Source organism: Opisthocomus hoazin, chromosome 2 (genome assembly GCF_030867145.1).
Source record: "Opisthocomus hoazin isolate bOpiHoa1 chromosome 2, bOpiHoa1.hap1, whole genome shotgun sequence".
Taxonomy (NCBI): Eukaryota; Metazoa; Chordata; class Aves; order Opisthocomiformes; family Opisthocomidae; genus Opisthocomus; species Opisthocomus hoazin.
The window spans coordinates 44,346,935-44,365,457 of NC_134415.1; the positions used below are offsets into that span (position 1 = coordinate 44,346,935).

Here is an 18,523-nt window from a genome sequence, read left to right on the forward strand (position 1 = left end):
ATTTTTTTTTTTTTTAGTGTAATCCTAAAGCAAGCAGAATCTTTAACAATGGCTTTGATTGTTATAGTTCATGCTGCAGCGTGAGAGCCTCTAGAACACGAAGAGTAAAGAATAACTCAAAATGGTGGAGTTTAATGCATGCATCTTCAGTTATTTGATTTACCACATGATGTTAAGCAAGGACAAGCTGATGTTACAGCGTATTACCTCTATTTTGAAAGGATTTACGATTTATTCTGGGAATACTCTCTGCTGGTCCTCTCCTTCTGGAAATCTCTCCTTCTCTTTTTGTGTTCTTAAATTTTGGAGGAATCGCATTACCATCACCTGGAAGTGCAACAGAAAGAATGTTCTGTTTGTGTTGAAAATCGTTGCTATCCTGTTGGAAACCTGATCTCCCACTTCATACACAGATCTTCTTGGGTGGGACGTGGTTTTACATGTTAATTACTCTAAAAGTATCATTCCCCAAAAGGAGAGCAAAAAGAGTGTCTATATTGTCTCTAGCAGAAGAAATCTTGAAAGCAGTCTCAAAAATTGACTATAGACACACAGAGACCAGATACATCCTTCCTCTACACTGCGTGGGTGGTGTGTGGACCTCTCAGTCTAGGTCAGAATGTGGCCGAAATTCTGTACTTCTGCTTCTGTTTATGGCGTACTTCACAAAGGTTTACTTTTCTGTTTATGGATATTGCTGCAATCTATTTAGGAATATAATGCTGGATCAAATTTATTCTTGCCTATATTTGGGCATAAATAACTTAATACTCACCCACAGGGACAAAATCAAAAGCAACACAATACAGACAGGCATATCTGCGGCATTTTAAGAATCCTGCATATGCAGGAACCCACCTGTAGAGCCACTGAACTTTGGCTCTTGGTTGACAGGGACAGAGCGATAGACAACATACACGGATCTTCGAGGCTCTGAAGGATTAAAATAACTCTTTCTTCCAGTTTTTCTCAGAGAAAGAGTGTCATCACCATCACTTTGACCCCTTGGTTGGTAAGGTGGTTTTCCCCTGGGGTCTGAAGTGTGAATTCCTAAAAGTGAAAACACAGACAATAATGTTGTGCTGTTACTCAACGTTTGACGCACTGCAGGAGACTGGAGGCTGGAAGACAAGGTTAAAAAACTGTTCTTTGTGGATAGTCCAATCCAAATACGGATTGTTCATATTTGACCCTAAGTACAGAAGTTACCTCAGTGGTGCTAAATCATCTAACAGTTTAGTACAGAAAAATGAATAAGCCAACTTCTTTCCTGAAATAGCTTTGCCTGTTCCTGTATTAGGTGAGTTTCTTGGCTCCTCAGAAATCCATTTCTTTTCCTTGACTTCTTTACTGTGATGGCTCTTTGCCAGCTCAGTCGGGTTTCTTTCTGAGGGATTACAATAACACATAGTTATGTTTTTAAAAAGCACACAAAATTTTCTGATTCCAAAATGCTACAGCTTTTTCGCGAGCCTAGTCTCCCACTTCATGCACAGGTGTTCTTGGGTGGAACGTGGGTTTACATGTTAATTACTCTAAAAGTATCACTTCCCAAAAGGACAGCAAAAGTGGCTAAATATCTTCTAGCAGAGGAAATCTTGAAAGCAATCTCAAAAATTGACTATAGACACACAGAGACCAGATACATTCTTCCTCTACCATGTGTGGATGGTGTGTGGACCTCTGGGCCATCCAGGGTTGAGCCCGTGTAGACCAATGCACTCTGAAGTACACCTTCTGGCTGTGCTATGAATTTCTTCTTCTGTCTGTAGCATCTAGGGACATCCTGGACATGGGCAGCGCGTGAACGTAACAAAATGCTGGAAATGGTGAGTCTAAATTTGGGATGGCATTGGTTGCGTAGGGAAGCACACTTCACACTACAAACAGAACTTGACAAGGCGACTTGCAGTATAAAGCAGCCACAGCGCTCTTCTCCTGGCCCCTCTGCTCTGCAGGAAGACGTGGCTTTGCCTGCTCTGCCTTTTCTCCCGCTAAGGTAAATAAGCACTTTTGGTTCCTCTCAGTTCAGGCCAGAATGCGGCCGAAATGCGGTAGTTTAAAGCCAAAATCTGTCCTTTTTTTCTTTTTTACTCCAAAACCGCAAAGTAATTGTGACACGCCAAATATATTCTAGAGTTCTCTTGTGAAAAAGATGAAGTCTATGCATCATGGTAATTAGGTGTAGGTATTTTAATTTGCTGTATGGGACTAGTTTTTAAGTGAACTTGATCAAGTGTCATGCTCTTTCCTTGACCCAATTCTTACTGGTTCTATTTAGGCTCATGTTTGGTGAGATACCCCCTACATTCAAATCTGTTTTACTTGATGGAAGTGGAAAGGGCACGGGCCGCCACAGGATCAAATGTGTGGGCGTCAAAGATTTTGGGTGCTCGGGAACTGATCCTGCTCACAGGGAATCTAACAGATGATGCAACCTGGGTAAAAGAAGCAGAACTGGACTATAACGTCCAACAACTGCTGCCGTGTTGCAGTGAAAGAAATCACACTGTTAATGGAAAATTTCACTTCAGGTTGGGTTTATGCCAAGTACATAACATCCACCACACTTGCAGAGGAACAACAATATCTCGTCTAAAAATTAGGAAATGTACAATAATCAAGTACCTTTCCCATTGGAATACTTTGATGCAGTTGGTTCTTTTTCCCGAAGTAGTCTCTCTAAGAAAATACCTTAATACACAGGCTCAGGAAGACTATGGCTCCAAAGTAAAGCACCAGCCACAAATTACCTGCTCCTTCTTTAGCTTCTCACTATTTATGAATCCTGTCTGATCAGATCAGATGGTGTTTTCAAGATACATGTCATCATGGTACCTAAAACCTCAGAGAACTCAACTGAAGAAATGTTTTGGAGAAACATCTCTACAAATAAGCACTTTTGGTTCCTCTCAGTTCCAGCCAGAATGTGGCAGAAATTCTGTACTGCTGCTTCCATTTATGGGGTACTTTAAAGCCAAAACAATCCGAAATCCATCACAATCAAAACTCCACTGCAAAAAAAAACCCTCTACTGCAAAACCACTTCTACTACTATCAATATCTAGAGTAAAATGAGAAGTTAGAAGCTGACCATTTGGAGATGTAATAACTCTTTCCAAAGAACAAATCAAATAATCCAATCCAAATATGGATATTTTCTATTTGACACTAAGAACACAACTTCATTAGGTAGAGCTAAACTGTGTAACACTTTAGTAGAGGAAGATGAATCAGCTGATTGTTTTCTCAAAATACCTTTGCCTGTTCCTGTAACAGGTGAATTTCTTGCCTCCTCAGAAATCCATTTCTTTTCCTCTACTTCTTTGCCGTGATGGTTCTTTACCAGCTCAGTAGGGTTTGTTTCTAAGGGATTAAAATAACACATAGTTACTTTCTTAAAAAGCACGCAAAATTTTCTGATCCAAAAACGCTATACGGTGTTTTCAAAGCCTGTTCTCCCACTGCATACACAGGTCTTCTTGGGTGGAATGTGGGTTTACATGTTCATTATTGCGTAAAGCATCATTCCCCAAAAGGAAAAAGAAGTGGCTATATTTACTCTAGAAAATTTCATGGTTGCAAAATCTTGACTGCAATCTCAAAATGGACTATAAACACAAAGACCACCCTACTTTGAACTCGTACAATTGCTTTGACCAGTTCCACTCAGAATGTTTCTCATTATCAATGAGAAAGTCTTCAGGAATACTGTATTGAGGGCGGACAGTTTAAAACTACAAATGTTTGCTTTAATCCACATATACATTTGTAATAACTAAGAATCCAAAGTTGCATGCAAATTATCTGTGTCACAGGGCGAACAAATCCTTTTATTCCATATTTATTATGTGATTATTCCAAAGAATAAATTGCATAATCCAATCCAAATATGGATCGTTTCCGTTTGACACGAAGAACAGAAATTAACTAGGTAGTGCTAAATCACCTAACAGCTCAGTACAGAAAAATTAATAAGCCAGCCATTGATTACCTCCATTTGCAAAGGATCTACGATCTGTTCTGGGCATACTCTCTGTTGTTCCTCTCCTTCCGGAACTCTCTCCTTCTCTTTCTGTATTATTCACTTTTGCAGGAATTGTGTTACTGTCAGCTGCAAAGGCAACAGAAAGAATGTTTGAGCTGCCCTTGTGCAAGCGCAGTGAATGGCACTGCCATTCTCTTCCTCCCACCTCTACGAGCCAGGGGAGTAGTTTAGGCCAATTTGCTGGAACTTCTCGCTTTATATTCTTCTTTCTCTTTTCTTAGTTATTTGGATCCTGTCTAGTGTTAACCGATGTCTAACCCTCATGCTCTCCAAGAAAATACCATAATACACAGGCTCAGGAAGACTATGGCTCCAAAGTAAAGAAAATTTCTCCATTCCCATGTTTTCTTAACATATCATCCACCTCAAATGTGTTTTATATAAAACGGTATTATCAAAAGTTTATCCCAGACATTTACACAACCTGAATAATAATACTCTTTTTTATTACAAGTAGCAGGTCATATTTCTGCCCAACAGTTCTTCCTGACTGATTTTTAGATGACTCTGTCATGTTCTTGCAGGAAGAGCATAACTCTCTCTCCTAAAATGGAATTATGCTATTACTTAGTCAGTAAAAACACTAATACGGAAATTTTTAAGTCGTGCCACTTGGTCAAGAACAAAGGGGAAACATAATAAGGGAGGTAAGTATTTATTCATCAGTATTTCTTTGACCTTAATCATGTTGGATAAAGCCCAACATTCAAAACAAAATGGAACACCTTTGTTAATGTCTTTTACTGGACACTTCAAGGGCGTATGTACTTAATCTAAGTTTAGTTATAGAAAAGCTTGATGTATCACTACATGTCGTCATCTAGACACACAAGACAGCCAGCAGAGAGCGCGGAGCACCTCTGGGAAAGGGATTCATCTCCCATTTCTTTGGCGCTATCTTATGATGCAATAAGTAGCCCCACAAGAGTGCCTGTCTCTCTCCATTTCCAGCAGAAGCTCTGGATGAGAAATTTAAATGAGATTTCTAACCTTAGGATAGTTAAAATTAGACTACAAATATCTTGATCTCGAAGAAAAATTATAAAAATTATATAAACTACTTGTTGTATCTCAGGAGAGTATGCATAGGGTTAATAGCCCGTTTCTTCCTTCCATTTACAATCGACACAGGTAGTCGCCACCTGTGGGACACCATATATATATATATATATATATATATATATATATATATATATACACACACATATATATGGGGAAAAATAAATGAAGAATTTTTATGCCCTTTGTAATATGTTATCCTTTATTGTACCGGAATTAAAAAAGTGGGAAGGAGGGGCAAACTGTGTATTTCTTTCTCCCTGAAACGGTAATTTTAAAAGTGGTAAACATTGTCCAGGAAGATGAAAAGTACTTGCCTTTCTGCAAGTCTCGTCTGGTAGCTTCCAAGGGTGCTAGCCGATTTCCCCAAGGTGAAGACACAGCTTTTGGTGATTGCTGGTTGTGGGGGTGCTGAATCCTGTAATACTCTCCTAAACATACCCCAAGAGGGAAAAACCCCCCCAACGTTTACTATATTGGCAACACTGCTCTTTAGGAAAGAGTGACTAACATCATACCAGATTTATAGCATATTTCCTTTACGGCTCTCTTTCCTCTTCAATATCTGCAGCAGGCCTAGGCACCCAATTAGAAACATCTGTAGGAAACAGACTTAAAAGATTAATAGACAGCTACAGAAAGACCTTCAACAATTCTCAATAATCAAACCTTTTGGTCACAATTCATGTTTTTCCTGACTGCACTTCCTGTTTCAGTGACTCTGGCTTACTCCGACTAAAGCTGAGGTAGGGAGCACTAACAGGCAGCCCTGCCAGCCAGCCTGCAGGGCAGGGGGAAAGTGAAAAGCAGCTTGGGGCTGCCTGAGAACTTGCACCATCATGGGCGGAGTGCACGCATGGGAGTAGGTTGTTCTCTCACTTTCACTCTCCAGGAACGTGCAATTCATTCCTTCTCTATGGACTGGTCATCCCAAAGTAAGACACAGGAAATGGATTAACTACATTTTAAAAAAACAAAAACAATGAAACTACATAAATAGATAAACGCATACATTCAGTTAAGCTAGTAAGAGTTTTGTATGGATTCCCTTTGCTAGATTTAAGAAGAACTTTCTGTAATAAAATGAGACTGCCTACAGAGTTAAGGAAATGACTAGAACAAATTATTTAAGTTAAAGTCACACAACTACTTTTTGTACACTGACCTGAGAATTCTCCTTCAGCGAGGAGTGTGTTCAGGCCCTGTTCAGAAATTTGTTTCCCAGAAAAGAAGTGCCTCCTAAACTCGTAATTTTGTCCCCAAATGTTGAGAAATTTCAAAGAGTCTTTGACAACCATCTGAACTGTGGCTCACATTTTAAACTCTATGTAACAAACAAAAGGTATGTGCATTATACCGCTGCTGAAATACACAGCTAGGCGTTTCACAGGAGTTAGAAGATGTTGCCTCACTCACATCTGGTGGCTACCAGTTCCAGTGTTTTGCAGAACAGCTGGGAACTGTTTCAAAACCTTGTCAACAACTCTTTTCTAAAAATGGAAGCGTGCTTATAAGAAATCAGTGGTGAAGCACATTGCAAGAGTCAAAGAAACCCATCCTACTTCCTTGTAAAAGAAAGAAAAAAAGTGCTTACCGTTCTCTTCCTCCTCATCATCCTCTTCATCGTCCTCGTCGTCGTTGAGGTTTATAATCAGTGGAGGGTGAACTGGTAGGACAATATTCTCTTGATGTCTGAGTGATTCTAGATGGGGGGCTGGAGGCCGAGTCCCCCCTTGGACAACCTGTTGCACTGGGGCACCTGCAGAAAAGACATTAGATTCATTTTGTTGGGAGGGAACTCGAATATCAAGTCCAGGTTCAGAGCAGCAGGTATAGTTATCCTGCTGAGGGAGTCATTAAGTAGACCGATTGTGCCTTTTAGGACAAATCTTCTGCCGAGGTTGGCAAAAGAGCACCTTGCAAGTACAGAAAGCGTGAAAACACAGATAGATACTGACAACACAGGGAAAGGTGTGATTAGGAATTCCTGGGCTGAAGTGAGTAAATGAGTTGAGGACCCCGCCTGTGAAAATACTGTCAACATGCTGAAGAGTAGGCAGGCAGGTATCCCTCCCCATGGCATCACTTTTGAAGAATTTAGCAGTGCTAAGCACAGGATTACCCATTCTGAGCTTGTGGACATCTTTTTACCATCAATTTTCGGAATCACAACTCTCTCTACAAAGTACAAAATGTAGATTTTGAGAAAGAAGACGAAGTTCATGAAAATAATTGACACTTAAGGAGAAGAAAATCAGAAAAGATATTCTTTTCCATCAAAATTTCTATCTACACGTAATGTTTGCAGCAAAACTATTCCAGACCTGGGATAGCATTTTCGGAGAGCCAGGAAATGCAAGTGACTGAAAATAAAAATGATGAAGAATTCTGAGTCTATTTGTATGGTTCGAGGTGACCAATTTGCAACTACAATCAGGATTCCGATTATATAATATAATCATTATTCAACTAATAATATTGAAGTTTGATATGTTTTCCAGTGTTAAAGAAGTAAGATGAAGCATGGGCATTTTCTTGTAGTCCACTTGTAGTTATTCTTGTGCATCTCTTGCTTGCCTACGAGCACCACGTGTCTCATACTAAACCCGTTTTAGTAACACTCCTGCAGACCAGAGTGGTTGTCTCTCACGCAAGAGACAGTAAGATACAACACTTTCACTTGACAGATGAGTAACATGACAGCTAAAAAAATACCTATGGCAACCCTCTTCAAATGCCAATACAATTCCTTTCTTTGCCTTGGACTTGCTGGGATAGCAGATCACCCCTGACTGGTTTGCCACGGCACCCTTCTTGGCCTTAATATATATTACATAAGCACTGGGACTAAGCACCGGAGGGACATTTTTGTGTATTTACTTACTCTAATGAACAAATTGCTCAGAAAATAGTTTTACTCACTGTTACTAGGTGGCAAAAACTGTCCATTAATGTTGCGAGGCTTGCTGTGATGGAAGGCACAGCTGATCCTCACGCAGCCTGAGCGTTGTGTTTCCCACCAACAGGGGATGTTGCTGTACTTTTGCTGCAGGAGAAGACAGGTTTCTGATATTGTAAATTAAGAATGAAAATGGACTAAATGGATTAGCACACGCTGTACTGCTGTGCACATGTGACTAAGATTTTGTGGGACCACGTTCTGATATTTTAGAACATTTAAAGACATCTTTACAGTTGTCTCAAGCTCCAGATACCTCAAAAGATATCTTGAGTTAGGTCAGGGGAGCTTGTGAGATGTCATATTGCAGGCACGCTGGGGTCTGGAGCCAAAGCCCGTCTCCCAGGCACTAACGCCTAAATCACCAGTGCTGGAACGGGTGCAATAATGAGAAGCCCTCCAGCCACCCTGGATTTTCACCAGATGGAATTTAAGTATTTCTGGGAAGGACAAACCCATTTGGAAGGGCTTTGTTTGAAATAACTGATTTCACAGAAATTCAGGTAGTCCCTACAAGCAGAAATGATAAACATGGTCTATTTATTGCAAATCAATATAATGTTGATTCAATCAGAAAGTGATGAGTGATCTTTATGTGTGATTTTAACTCCTGTGTTCCTTGATTATCTGAGCCCAGTTCACAGGAGAAATTGTCCACAGTGTACACGACCCATAGCTCTTCTCATCACTTCTGAAAGTCACGTATTTGGTCTACAGATGTGGCCATGACTCAGACAGAGTGACGTATCAGTCTGTGACTTTACACAGTAAAGCTCCCTTTCTACACGGGTACATCAAGAAAAGTGAGGATACCGACCACTCTGAAGTCTACAGCACTTACCTGTGCATAGGGAGAACGCAGATGGAAATAGCGCTCCTTCCCAACTGCAGCCATTTTCACCCTTTTGGATTCCCCATCACTCTCTCAATACCTGCAGAACAGATGGGAAAATATTAAAGCCATCAACATTCAGGCAAATTGTAATCTCATCCTCAAAGCGGTCATTTTCTTGCAAAAACTGGACCTTCAGAATCCTAGCTCTGCTACTTTTGTGAAACAAAACCCCAACTGGCAGCCAAACACCCTTAAACAGAGGAGCTCCTACCTTCTCTAGCTTTGTTGCATCAACAATTGGCAGTTGCTAGCCAGTATAGAATGTTATGGTTCCAAAGTTCTCAACCGCTCCTGCAGCTGGTGGCACCGCCATCTTGGTGCTACGTGACCTGTCCAACTTGAACATCTTCCTGTCTCTCCATTGCTTCAAAGTCAAGTACGGAAAATCAGACCATTTGGAAGAGATTCTCATGCCGGTGTTTCTTTAACATAAAATGGAACAAATAAGCCCCAACTTCTTGCCGTAGGAACTGTGGTCTTTGAAACAAATCTTTGATACCCCATCTGACTACCTTTTTAACCAGAACCCTTGTGCCCAGTGTGGTTCTTTCCTGTGGTACCTCTCTCTGTGGCTGGAGAAACTGGCTGCTTCCTGTCAGTACGCCGTTAGCTGTTAACTGCCGCTGGGGCTCTCTCGAGGAGCCTGTCGGTCTGTTTGTAACCGAAGGATCAGCAGCCGGCTGGGGCACGCAGGGGAAGGAAAGTTCAGGAAAGCAGATGAGGGCCGTGAATAATGAACTGTCAGTGGGAGGGAGCAGGCAGAGGAAGAAAGTGTGAACTCTGCCCAGAGGTACCCGAAAAGGGGTTCTGTGTAGCTGTGCCCAAACGCGGCACAGAAGAAGGCGAGCTCAGCGAGACTTAATTCTGCCTTGGGTTGGTGTAGCAAGGTGGGGTGGTAGCGGTGGGGCTAAGGGGATGGCTTCTGTGAGAACCTGCTAGAACCTTCCGCCACGTCCAACAGAACCAGCGCCAGCTGGCTCCGAGACGGACCAGCTGCTGGCCAAGGCTGAGCCCGTCAGCGAGGTGGTAGCGCCTCTGTGATAATGTATTTAAAAATGTATTAAATACATGTATTTAATGCATAAAAAACTGCTGGGCAACAGCAGCGGGGAGAGGGGAGTGAGAATGTGTGAGAGTGTTCTCCGAAAAGCGGCTTCTTTTACGTGCTGTGCAATGAGCCAACCCTCACGCACTCAGCAGAGATCTGGTTTTATTCGGGCCTGGGTGCTCGGTGGACTTTCCACAGATCGAGCGCACGCAAGGCCGGCCTCTTTGTTGCGTTTCCTGTGTTCCTTCATGGAGGAGAATTTGTCTTTGATTCATCGGAGAGTGGAGACAGCCAAGATCTGCTGTCTCTACGCTTGGGTTACACCTTCACATCATTCTGGCCACGCGCTACTTGGCCAAAGGGACGGTGCTAAACACCAACCACACCCCTTTCTGCTTTCCAGGGGAAGAACTTGTTCTGTCAGAGGAGAAACTGCCCTGCAGACAGGTGCGGAGCAGAGGTTCCCCTGCGGCCCGTGAGCAGCCCATGGCGAGGCAGGCTGTGCCCCTGCAGCCCAGGGAGGCCCGCGGCGGAGCAGATCCCCACCCGCAGCCTGGGGGGGACCCCACGCCGGAGCAGCTTTGCTGTCAGGGCTGGTGACCCCCACGCCGGGGCAGGGGAGGAGCGTGAGGAGGAAGGAGCGGCAGAGACAGCCTGGGGCGAGCTGAGCGCAGGCGCTGCTCCGTGTCCAGGGAGGAGGCAGAGGGAAACCGGGAGTGAGCCTGAGCATTCAAGCTGACATTGCTTTGACACTGAGGTTTCCTTTCTCATCTCCACAGTCGGATTTCACCGGCCACAAACCGGTTTCCCCAGGCCCGGTCCGTGCTGCCCGTGAGGCTGAGGGGTGCGTGCTCTCTCCCCCCCCCCCCCATCTCGGCCCAGGGCCCTGTCGCTGCCCGTTCTCTCCCCCGCCCAGCCGAGGAGGGCAGCGCTGGAGCGGCTCGGGCGGGCACCGGGCCTGCAGCCGGGCTCAGCGCAGCCCCTTTTCCGCGGTCGGACCCCGAGGCGGGGAGCCCGGGCGGCTGTCCTGACGGAGCCAGGGCCGGGCCGGGCCGGGGAGCGGCGGAGCCGCCGCCTCGCCGCGCGCTGCCGGAGAGAGTCGGCCGCGTCCCCGCCGCTGCCCCCCGGCGCTCGCGGCCGTCGCGCACTGCGGGCGGGCGGGCGGCGCCGGGCTCCGTTTCCCGCCGCGCAGGGCGCGCGCGGGGCGGCGCAGGCGCAGTGCCGGCGGGGCGGGGGAGCGGGCGGCAGGGCCGTGAGGCAACGGGAGGCCCCGGGGCCGTTCGTGACCGAGGGGAAGGAGGAGACGTCGGCGCGGCGGGAGCGGCAGGTGGCCGGGCCGGGGGGGTCCGGGCGGGGCCGCAGTCCCGGGGCCGGGGGCTGGGGCCGGGGGTTCGCCGGGCCTGGGGTGTCGGCGCCGCCCGTCCGGGCCGGGCGGGGCGGGGCCCGGCAGCAGCACGGAGCGCGTCGGCCCCAGGGGTTTTCTTTCTCCCTTTTGCCCTTCCGAGCCTGTTCCTCTGGCCGTCGGGGGAGCGGGCGAGCGGCCGCGTGGGGCTGAGTTGCTGCTGGAGTTCAGCGGCGACGCTCCCTGAGGTGTTGGTCCCCCGTGCAGAGAACGCCGTCAGGGAATTGGGTCTGGAGCTGGTATGTGCTGGTGTTTTGTTTTTCAGAGGGCAGGGCGGGATAATAGAGGGGGCTGTGACTGCCGGGGCAGAAGGGGGTGGGAGGACCGACGGGTGTGTTTTCTCACTACCCTGAAAATTTTCTTTTCCATGTGACCATAAAATCTTTGCGCGTGCTGTACGTTGTGGCTATGCCATACAGATCTGATTGCTAATGTATAAAAAGCCATGTAGTGTAAGGAAAGCATGGAGAAGGTTCTCACTTTATGAATTGCGAACTCTTTTTTTGAGACTTTTGCAAGACAAGGACTGGCTTTGTGTTTTTTAGCAGAAAGAGGGAGTGACCAGCCCAGGAGTCAAAAGTGTGTAGGGAGGGAGGAGGGAGGGAGGGGAGGGGTGATGGTTATACAGGAAAAGATTTGCATTCACACACAATTGATTGCATGTTTGCAGTGAAGAAACTGTTCCAGAAGTCCTAGCTATAGAAGTGCTCCTAGAAATGTGGACGAGTTGTTGCTGGCTCTTTGTTTCAGACCTCCGGATCACTGATTTCATGGCTCTTTTTAAGCAGACAAGTGTTTAGCTGACAGCGCTGGTACTGGGTGTTTAACACCAGGATGCTTTTGCCACCTTGCACTCCACTGGTGCGTGTATTGCACTGACACGGTGCTGTTGACTTCCAGCTCGAAAGGGCAAGCTCGGAGCAGCTAGTCGTGATGATGAATTTCTCCTGGCCTGGTGATACAGGAAGGCACACCTCAAAATTTTGCAGCACGGGATTGGAACCCTTGCAGTTTCTGTGCCGTGTGTCAAGTGGAAGGCAACGTCATCTCTAAATGCTAATGAAGAATGGAAAAGAGGGAGAGAGTTTGGAAATAGGTCGCTTTGGTACTTTTGTCTGCGAGCGTTTCCCAGAGTGTCACCTCTTGTGGAAACAAAGGTGTGTTTTGACAGGATTAGAAATAGGCCCTAGAATGTGTCATAGTGGAGTGACAGAGGGCAGCTGTGAGGGGCAAGAATCCGTAGGAGGATGTGGCAGTAACAGAGCCATGGTGAGGGTTTAAAATACGTGTCTTCTTTTCAGCTCTTTCCCGTTTTGGCAACTGGAACTGTAACTGGGAAGGCGTTAGAGACAGAGACATACAGTGTAACTCCTGCTGAAAAGGGGGATGGGACCTGCTGCTGCCATAAAGGTAATAAGGAGGATCCCCATGCAGGTTTCTGATGCTGCCTAGAAGCCTTGTTTCCCTTAGTTCCGCTGTTGTTGTATGATTTATTGGATTACAGCTGTTGTGAATGCAACTCTGGTTAAACTTCTTGACCACAAAGTCATAGTTACTGTAAACATAGGAGGTGTTGATGAAGTTGTTGCAGATTTTACTCTCTAAAATAGATGAAGTATGGTTGAAGTGAACATGTCAATGAAGGTAGTGTTCCCGTTTTAAAGTGTCTTCTTGATAAGACTTTGTTGCACACTAGAATTTATGGCTGTCTGATTTCCTTGGGGAGGATAAAAAGAATTGGTGAGGCTGGGAGGAAATGAGAAGGCTGTGGCTGGTTGCGTCACTGGGGTTCTTGCCTTTGCATGAAATTGTAAGGAAACTTTGTAGTACACTAGGCAAGATTCTACAACTGGATTTTTAGATGCATATAATGAATTTATGAATTTAAAGAGTGTGTTTGGACATCAAATTTCTCTCGTGACAAATGAGAATTCCTAGGTTGCCTTTTTGATGGAGTTGATTTCAGTACTCCGCAGGGTGTGGTTATCTCAGTCAGCTGCTAGATTTCTCCCCCTGGAAGCTCTAGGGCAAGCCCTATCAATGGGCCAGGCTGAATGGACAATGAAGTTTTTTCCTGTCTGCCCATTTTTGGGTTAGAACCCCATATGCCGTTCCCTCTTCTGTATTTACGAATAGATAAAAAGGTTTCTTGGTATCAGGTAAACTTAGCACCGGGGTGTAACCAAGGTGATGGAATTAGTTAATCATAAAGCACGAACAATGCTGCTATGTCCCTTGTACAGCCCTGCCCATCTGGACATTAGGTCTGGGAACAGAGGATTTAGTCCCTAGGTAATCATTAATGTTAAACAATAATGGTGAAGGGGGATTTTTAATAGAAATAGCGTTACCAAATGGTTGCAGGTGTATTTGTGGTACCTATCTATTGTGTGAATTAATTGAAGCAAAAAGTCATACATCTCCCTCCAAAGAAGTTAGTTTTAATTAAAACCATCAGGTGCCTAGAACTGGTCAAGACGACCCGTGCCGCAGGGACAAGAGCCAGAAGAGGACTGAGTTTGCGCAGAAACTGTGATGAAGAGGATAAGCCTTCATCTTAGGACCCCCGACGACCACCACTAGGAGGCACTGCGCAAGCGCGGGTGGGAGGAGTGTATGAAAATGGACTGATTTGACTATGAAAGGAAGGGCTTATGTAATCAGATGAATATGTATATTTTGATCTATATAGGCTGCACAGAAGGGGTATGGGGTATGCACGTTCGGCGGAATTATCCCCCGTGCATCTGACGTCGCAATAAAGAATGCCTGCCTTTTAACACTACATTGGTGTTACGAGGTTTTATTCCCGGATTTTCGGTGACAATGGCAGGCTGGGATGGGGGCAGATCCATGGCCGCATCCCCCCAGGGCTGGTGGGGCTGCAGCCCCATGAATTGGTCGAGGCCCAGGATGGCGTTAGTGATCTCGGGGATGCTGTAGTCGGGGGTGAGCAGCTCCTGGGGCAGCGTGAGCGAGGTGAAGGGGAAGGGGGTACGGCAGCGCCGGTGTCAGCGGGGTCCGCGGGCATGGGGCCGCTTTTGGGACCGTCCTGGCTGAGCCCCTGGGTGTCGAGGGAGCATTCGGAGATCCTGAGGGCCTTTTCCAGAGACACTGCGAGATCACTGGCCGTGTCGCCAACGGAGTAGGGGGCAGGAGAGGGGCTGTGGGGGATGTTGCTGCCTGGGCAGATATGGCTTTCTGGGGTTACCCTCCCAAGGGTGGCCACGCCAGAGATGTGCATCTGCATAGGCTGCCCCTGGTGCTGCTGGTAGCTGGGGCTGGATGTCAGCAGCGCCAGGGGAGCTGGGGCCAGCGGTGTCCTCTGATTTGTGGAGGGCGTGAGGTGTGGTGGTTGGCCCTGCGGGGTCCCAGGGGCTGCCCAGGCCGAGGGGATCCCGTAGCCCCTGGGGCCCCACAGGGCAACAGGCGGTAGGGAAGCGATGCCGTGGGCAAGCGTGGGGGTGGGCGGTGGAGGCAGGTGGGTGCTGGCCCACTCCATGTGGAAGAGGCGGGGGTAGAAGCAGCAGCCACACGGAGCCATCTGCAGCCCTATGTGGGTGAGAGCAAGTGGCGGTGGGCCTGGGGGACCCTCCATGGGCACCTGCCGAGCTGTCCTCCATCACCGACGTCCCCCGGCTCTGCGCCAGGCACGTGGAGAGGTGGTGGCCAGGTCGGTCCCCGCGGGGCAAGCTGCTGTGCTGGTGGGACGGGGTTGGGAATCAGGGAGGAGAGTCACTTCTGGGAGGTGAAATGGGAGAGATGGCCCCAAGTGCTTGTGAAATTGTCTGGAAATGGGATTTCCTGGGTGCGCATCAGGCAGGCGAGGGCAGGGCCACTCACCCGGTCTTGCTGAAGCCCCGTGCAAAAAGTGCGGTGGGGACGGGGGTGGTGGGGGGGGTGGGAGTGCCCAGGGTCTGGGTGTGCTGAAGGTGCCCGGGGTCTGGAGATGGTGGGGGTGGCGAAGGTATTGGGGTGCCAGAGCAGACAGGGCTGCCATACCTGGTGGTGGTGGCTGGGGGCCGGGGGAGCTCCCCAGAGCGCGGGTGCACAGGCTGCAGGGAAGGGCTGCTGCTGCTGCGCGGGCAGTTGGTAAGAGGTTGGCTGAGGCTGCATGAGAGTTGGGAGTGATGGCTGGCGGTCACCTCCGCTCTTGCCCCCGAGAGCGTGCGCGGACTGCAGGGGTCGGGGTGTGTGCCTACCTGGGGGCAGAAGGTTTCGGGGAGCAAAAAAGTGTGCAGGATCCAGGGCACAGGAGGGGCGCGGGGGCCGCAGGGTGGGAGCCGCAGTGGTGGCTGCGCCATGTTCTGTGGTGGCTGTTGGGTGCTAAGGACTCTGTGGCATGTCCAGGGAGGAATGTGGGGGCTCCCCGTGTTCCGTCCCACTCCAGCAGGCTCCCCAGGTCGTGTTGGGGAGGGAGAGGGTTAAGGGGGGCTGGAGTGCCCCCGGCCCCTACAGGCAGCTCTCGGGGGCTGTGGGTGCAAGTGCAAGGCCACCACTCCACCGTGTCCCTAAGCACCACATCTCCAGTGTCTTTCAGTCCCTCCAGCGCTCTCCCTCTGGCTCCACTAATGGCATTGCCATCGAGTTGAGTATCTAGCCCCAGTCCAGACTGGAAGTCTCAACTTCCTTGAGAATGGCTCTGACTGCCCCCTCCAAAAAGCCAGGTCCCCTCTGTTAGCCAGTGGAGATGGGTACGTTTTGGAATTGCAGGTGGAACTTGGCTGTCTTCTTGCCTTAATAATCCTTTTTCTCCTTTTAATTTCTTTTTCTTTCCTTTGCTCTGCTCTGCTTTGCTTTGCTTCGCTTCCCTTTTGCTTTTGCTTTTGCTTTTGCTTTGCTTTGCTTTGCTTCGCTTCCATTCCCTTTTGCTTTTGCTTTTGCTTTTGCTTTTTCGCTGCGCTGCCCTACTTTGCTTTGCTTTGCTTTCCTCATTCTTCAGTTCTGTTCTCTTTCCTTCTGCCTTTCCTTCCGCGGAGTGTGGGCCGGGGTAATAGAAGGCGTTCTGAGTGCTGGGGAGGTGGGGGGTGGGGTGGGAAAACCAGTGGGTGTGTATTCTCACTGCCCTGAAAATTTCCTTTTCTGTGTGATCTTCATAAAACCTTCACACATGCTGCATGTTATGGTTGTGCTGTGCAGAGGTGATTGCTAAATATAAAAATGCCATGTAATGTCAGGAAAGCGTGTAGGAGGTTCTCATCTTACGAGTTATGAACTCTTTTTTTTGAAACTTTTGCAACACAACGACTGGCTTTGTATTTTCTAGCAGAAAGAGACAGTGACCAGCTCACAAGTCCAAACTGGCTAGGGAGAGAGGAGGGAGGGGTGATGATCGTACGGGATAGTCTTTGAATCCAAACACAATTGACTGCATGTTTGTAGTGAAGCTGTTACAGAAGCCCTAGCTATAGAAATCCTCCTAGAAACGTGGACGGTGGTTGCTGGCTGTTTGTTTCAGACCCCCAGATCACTGATTTCATGGCTCTTTGCAGCAGAGAAATGTCTAGCTGACAGAGCTGCTACTGGGTGTTTAACACCAGGATGCTCTTGGCCACCTTGAGTTCTGCTAGTCTGTGTATTGCACTGACACGGTGCTGTTGACTTCCAGCTCCAAACTGTGAGCTCAGAGCAGCTAGTCGTGATGAATTTCTACTGCCATTGTAATACAGGAAGGCGCACCTCAACCTGTTGCAGCATGGGACTGGAACCCTTGCAGTTTCCATGCGGTATGTAAAGCGGAAGGCAAAGTCATCTCTCTAATACTAATCAAGAATGGAAAAGAGGGAGGGCATTTGGAAATCGATTGCATTTGTGCTTTAGTCTGCGAGCGTTTCCAAGACTGTCATGTCTTGTAGAAACAAGGGTGTGTTTTGATCGGATTAGAAATCAGCTCTAGAATGTGTCCTGGTGGAGTTACAGAGGGCAGCTGTGAGGAGCATGATGCCGTGAAAAGCCAGAATTGAAGACTCAATAGTCGGCAGACTATTAAGCAGGTATTCTTTATTACGGCGCCTGGCACACGGGGGATCTCTCCTCCAAACGTGTGCACCGAAGAGACACAGTTACTAGGTATTTATGCTATGTTAACATACATATTAATTACATTTCCAAGAAATGTTTATCATAGTAATGGCTTTTCCAAGAATTCATTAATATATGGTAATGTCCGTCACACATGTTTGTTTGGCGTCTCTCGGCAGGGGTCTTCAGATTATCCTGCAGCCTCCTTATCTCTGTAGTTTGCGTACCTGTTCTCCCAAGGCCCAGGCGCCTAAAGGGATTATTCAGGAGTCCCTTGTCTTGCAACCGTCCTAATATTCACAAAGAACCAAGACTTGTTTCTGACCACCTGAAGTGATAACATCCCCTACATGTTACATTTGTTACATTTACAGTTATCAGGCAAGAATCTGTACGAGGATAAGACAGTAACAGAGCCATGGTGAGGGTTTAAAATAGCTGTCTTTTTTTCAGGCATTTCATGTTTGGCAACTGAAACTGTAACTGGGAGGGCGTTAGAGGCAGAGACATACAACACAGCTCTTGCTGAGAAGGTGGACGGAACCTGCTGCTGTGTAACTACCCATAAAGGTAATAAGGAGGATCCCTGTGTGCAGATTTCTCATGCTGCCTAGAAGCCTTGTTTCCCTTTGTTAGTGGAAAATGGCGAAATAATTGACTCTAGCACTGAAGTTGAAGTTTTAGAAAGCAGCCGTTCTTTATTAAAGCGCTGGGTGCACAGAGGATAATAGCTCCGCCCAGATGTGCGTGCCGAAAATACGTAGCCACGTGGCATTTATGCTATGTTAACATACATATTCATGATATTTATGAGAAGTAATTATCATATTCATGGTTTTCCCTGGGACTTCTTAACATACGTTGATGTCCTTTGCGGATGTGTGTTAGCACCTCCGGGTGGTCGTTAGGGGTCTTCAGATGCAGGCTCGTACTCTTCGGCACGGTGTCCGCTGGCTGAACTTTACTTCTGCACAAACTCAGTTGTAAGATCACATGTACAGTGTCCTTCAAGGTTGTTTTGTTCCAGTCTTGTAGTCATCTTGCACCTTGCTTATCTCTGTAATAACTTAATAACTTCTCATCTGCATTCG

The 18,523-nt window shown here is 47.2% G+C and overlaps 1 protein-coding gene across 1 annotated transcript in view; it reads left to right on the forward strand.

Moving 5' to 3' along the window:
• The first annotated feature begins 9,876 nt into the window (after positions 1–9,876).
• Positions 9,877–18,523, forward strand: part of LOC142364629 (uncharacterized) — a 50,298-nt gene continuing 41,651 nt past the window's right edge. Inside the window, exons 1-4 of the mRNA XM_075444545.1 lie at positions 9,877–9,885; positions 11,372–11,650; positions 12,713–12,821; positions 17,886–18,002. Of these exons, the coding sequence (XP_075300660.1) occupies positions 9,877–9,885; positions 11,372–11,650; positions 12,713–12,821; positions 17,886–18,002 (514 nt within the window). The remainder of the gene's footprint in view (positions 9,886–11,371; positions 11,651–12,712; positions 12,822–17,885; positions 18,003–18,523) is intronic.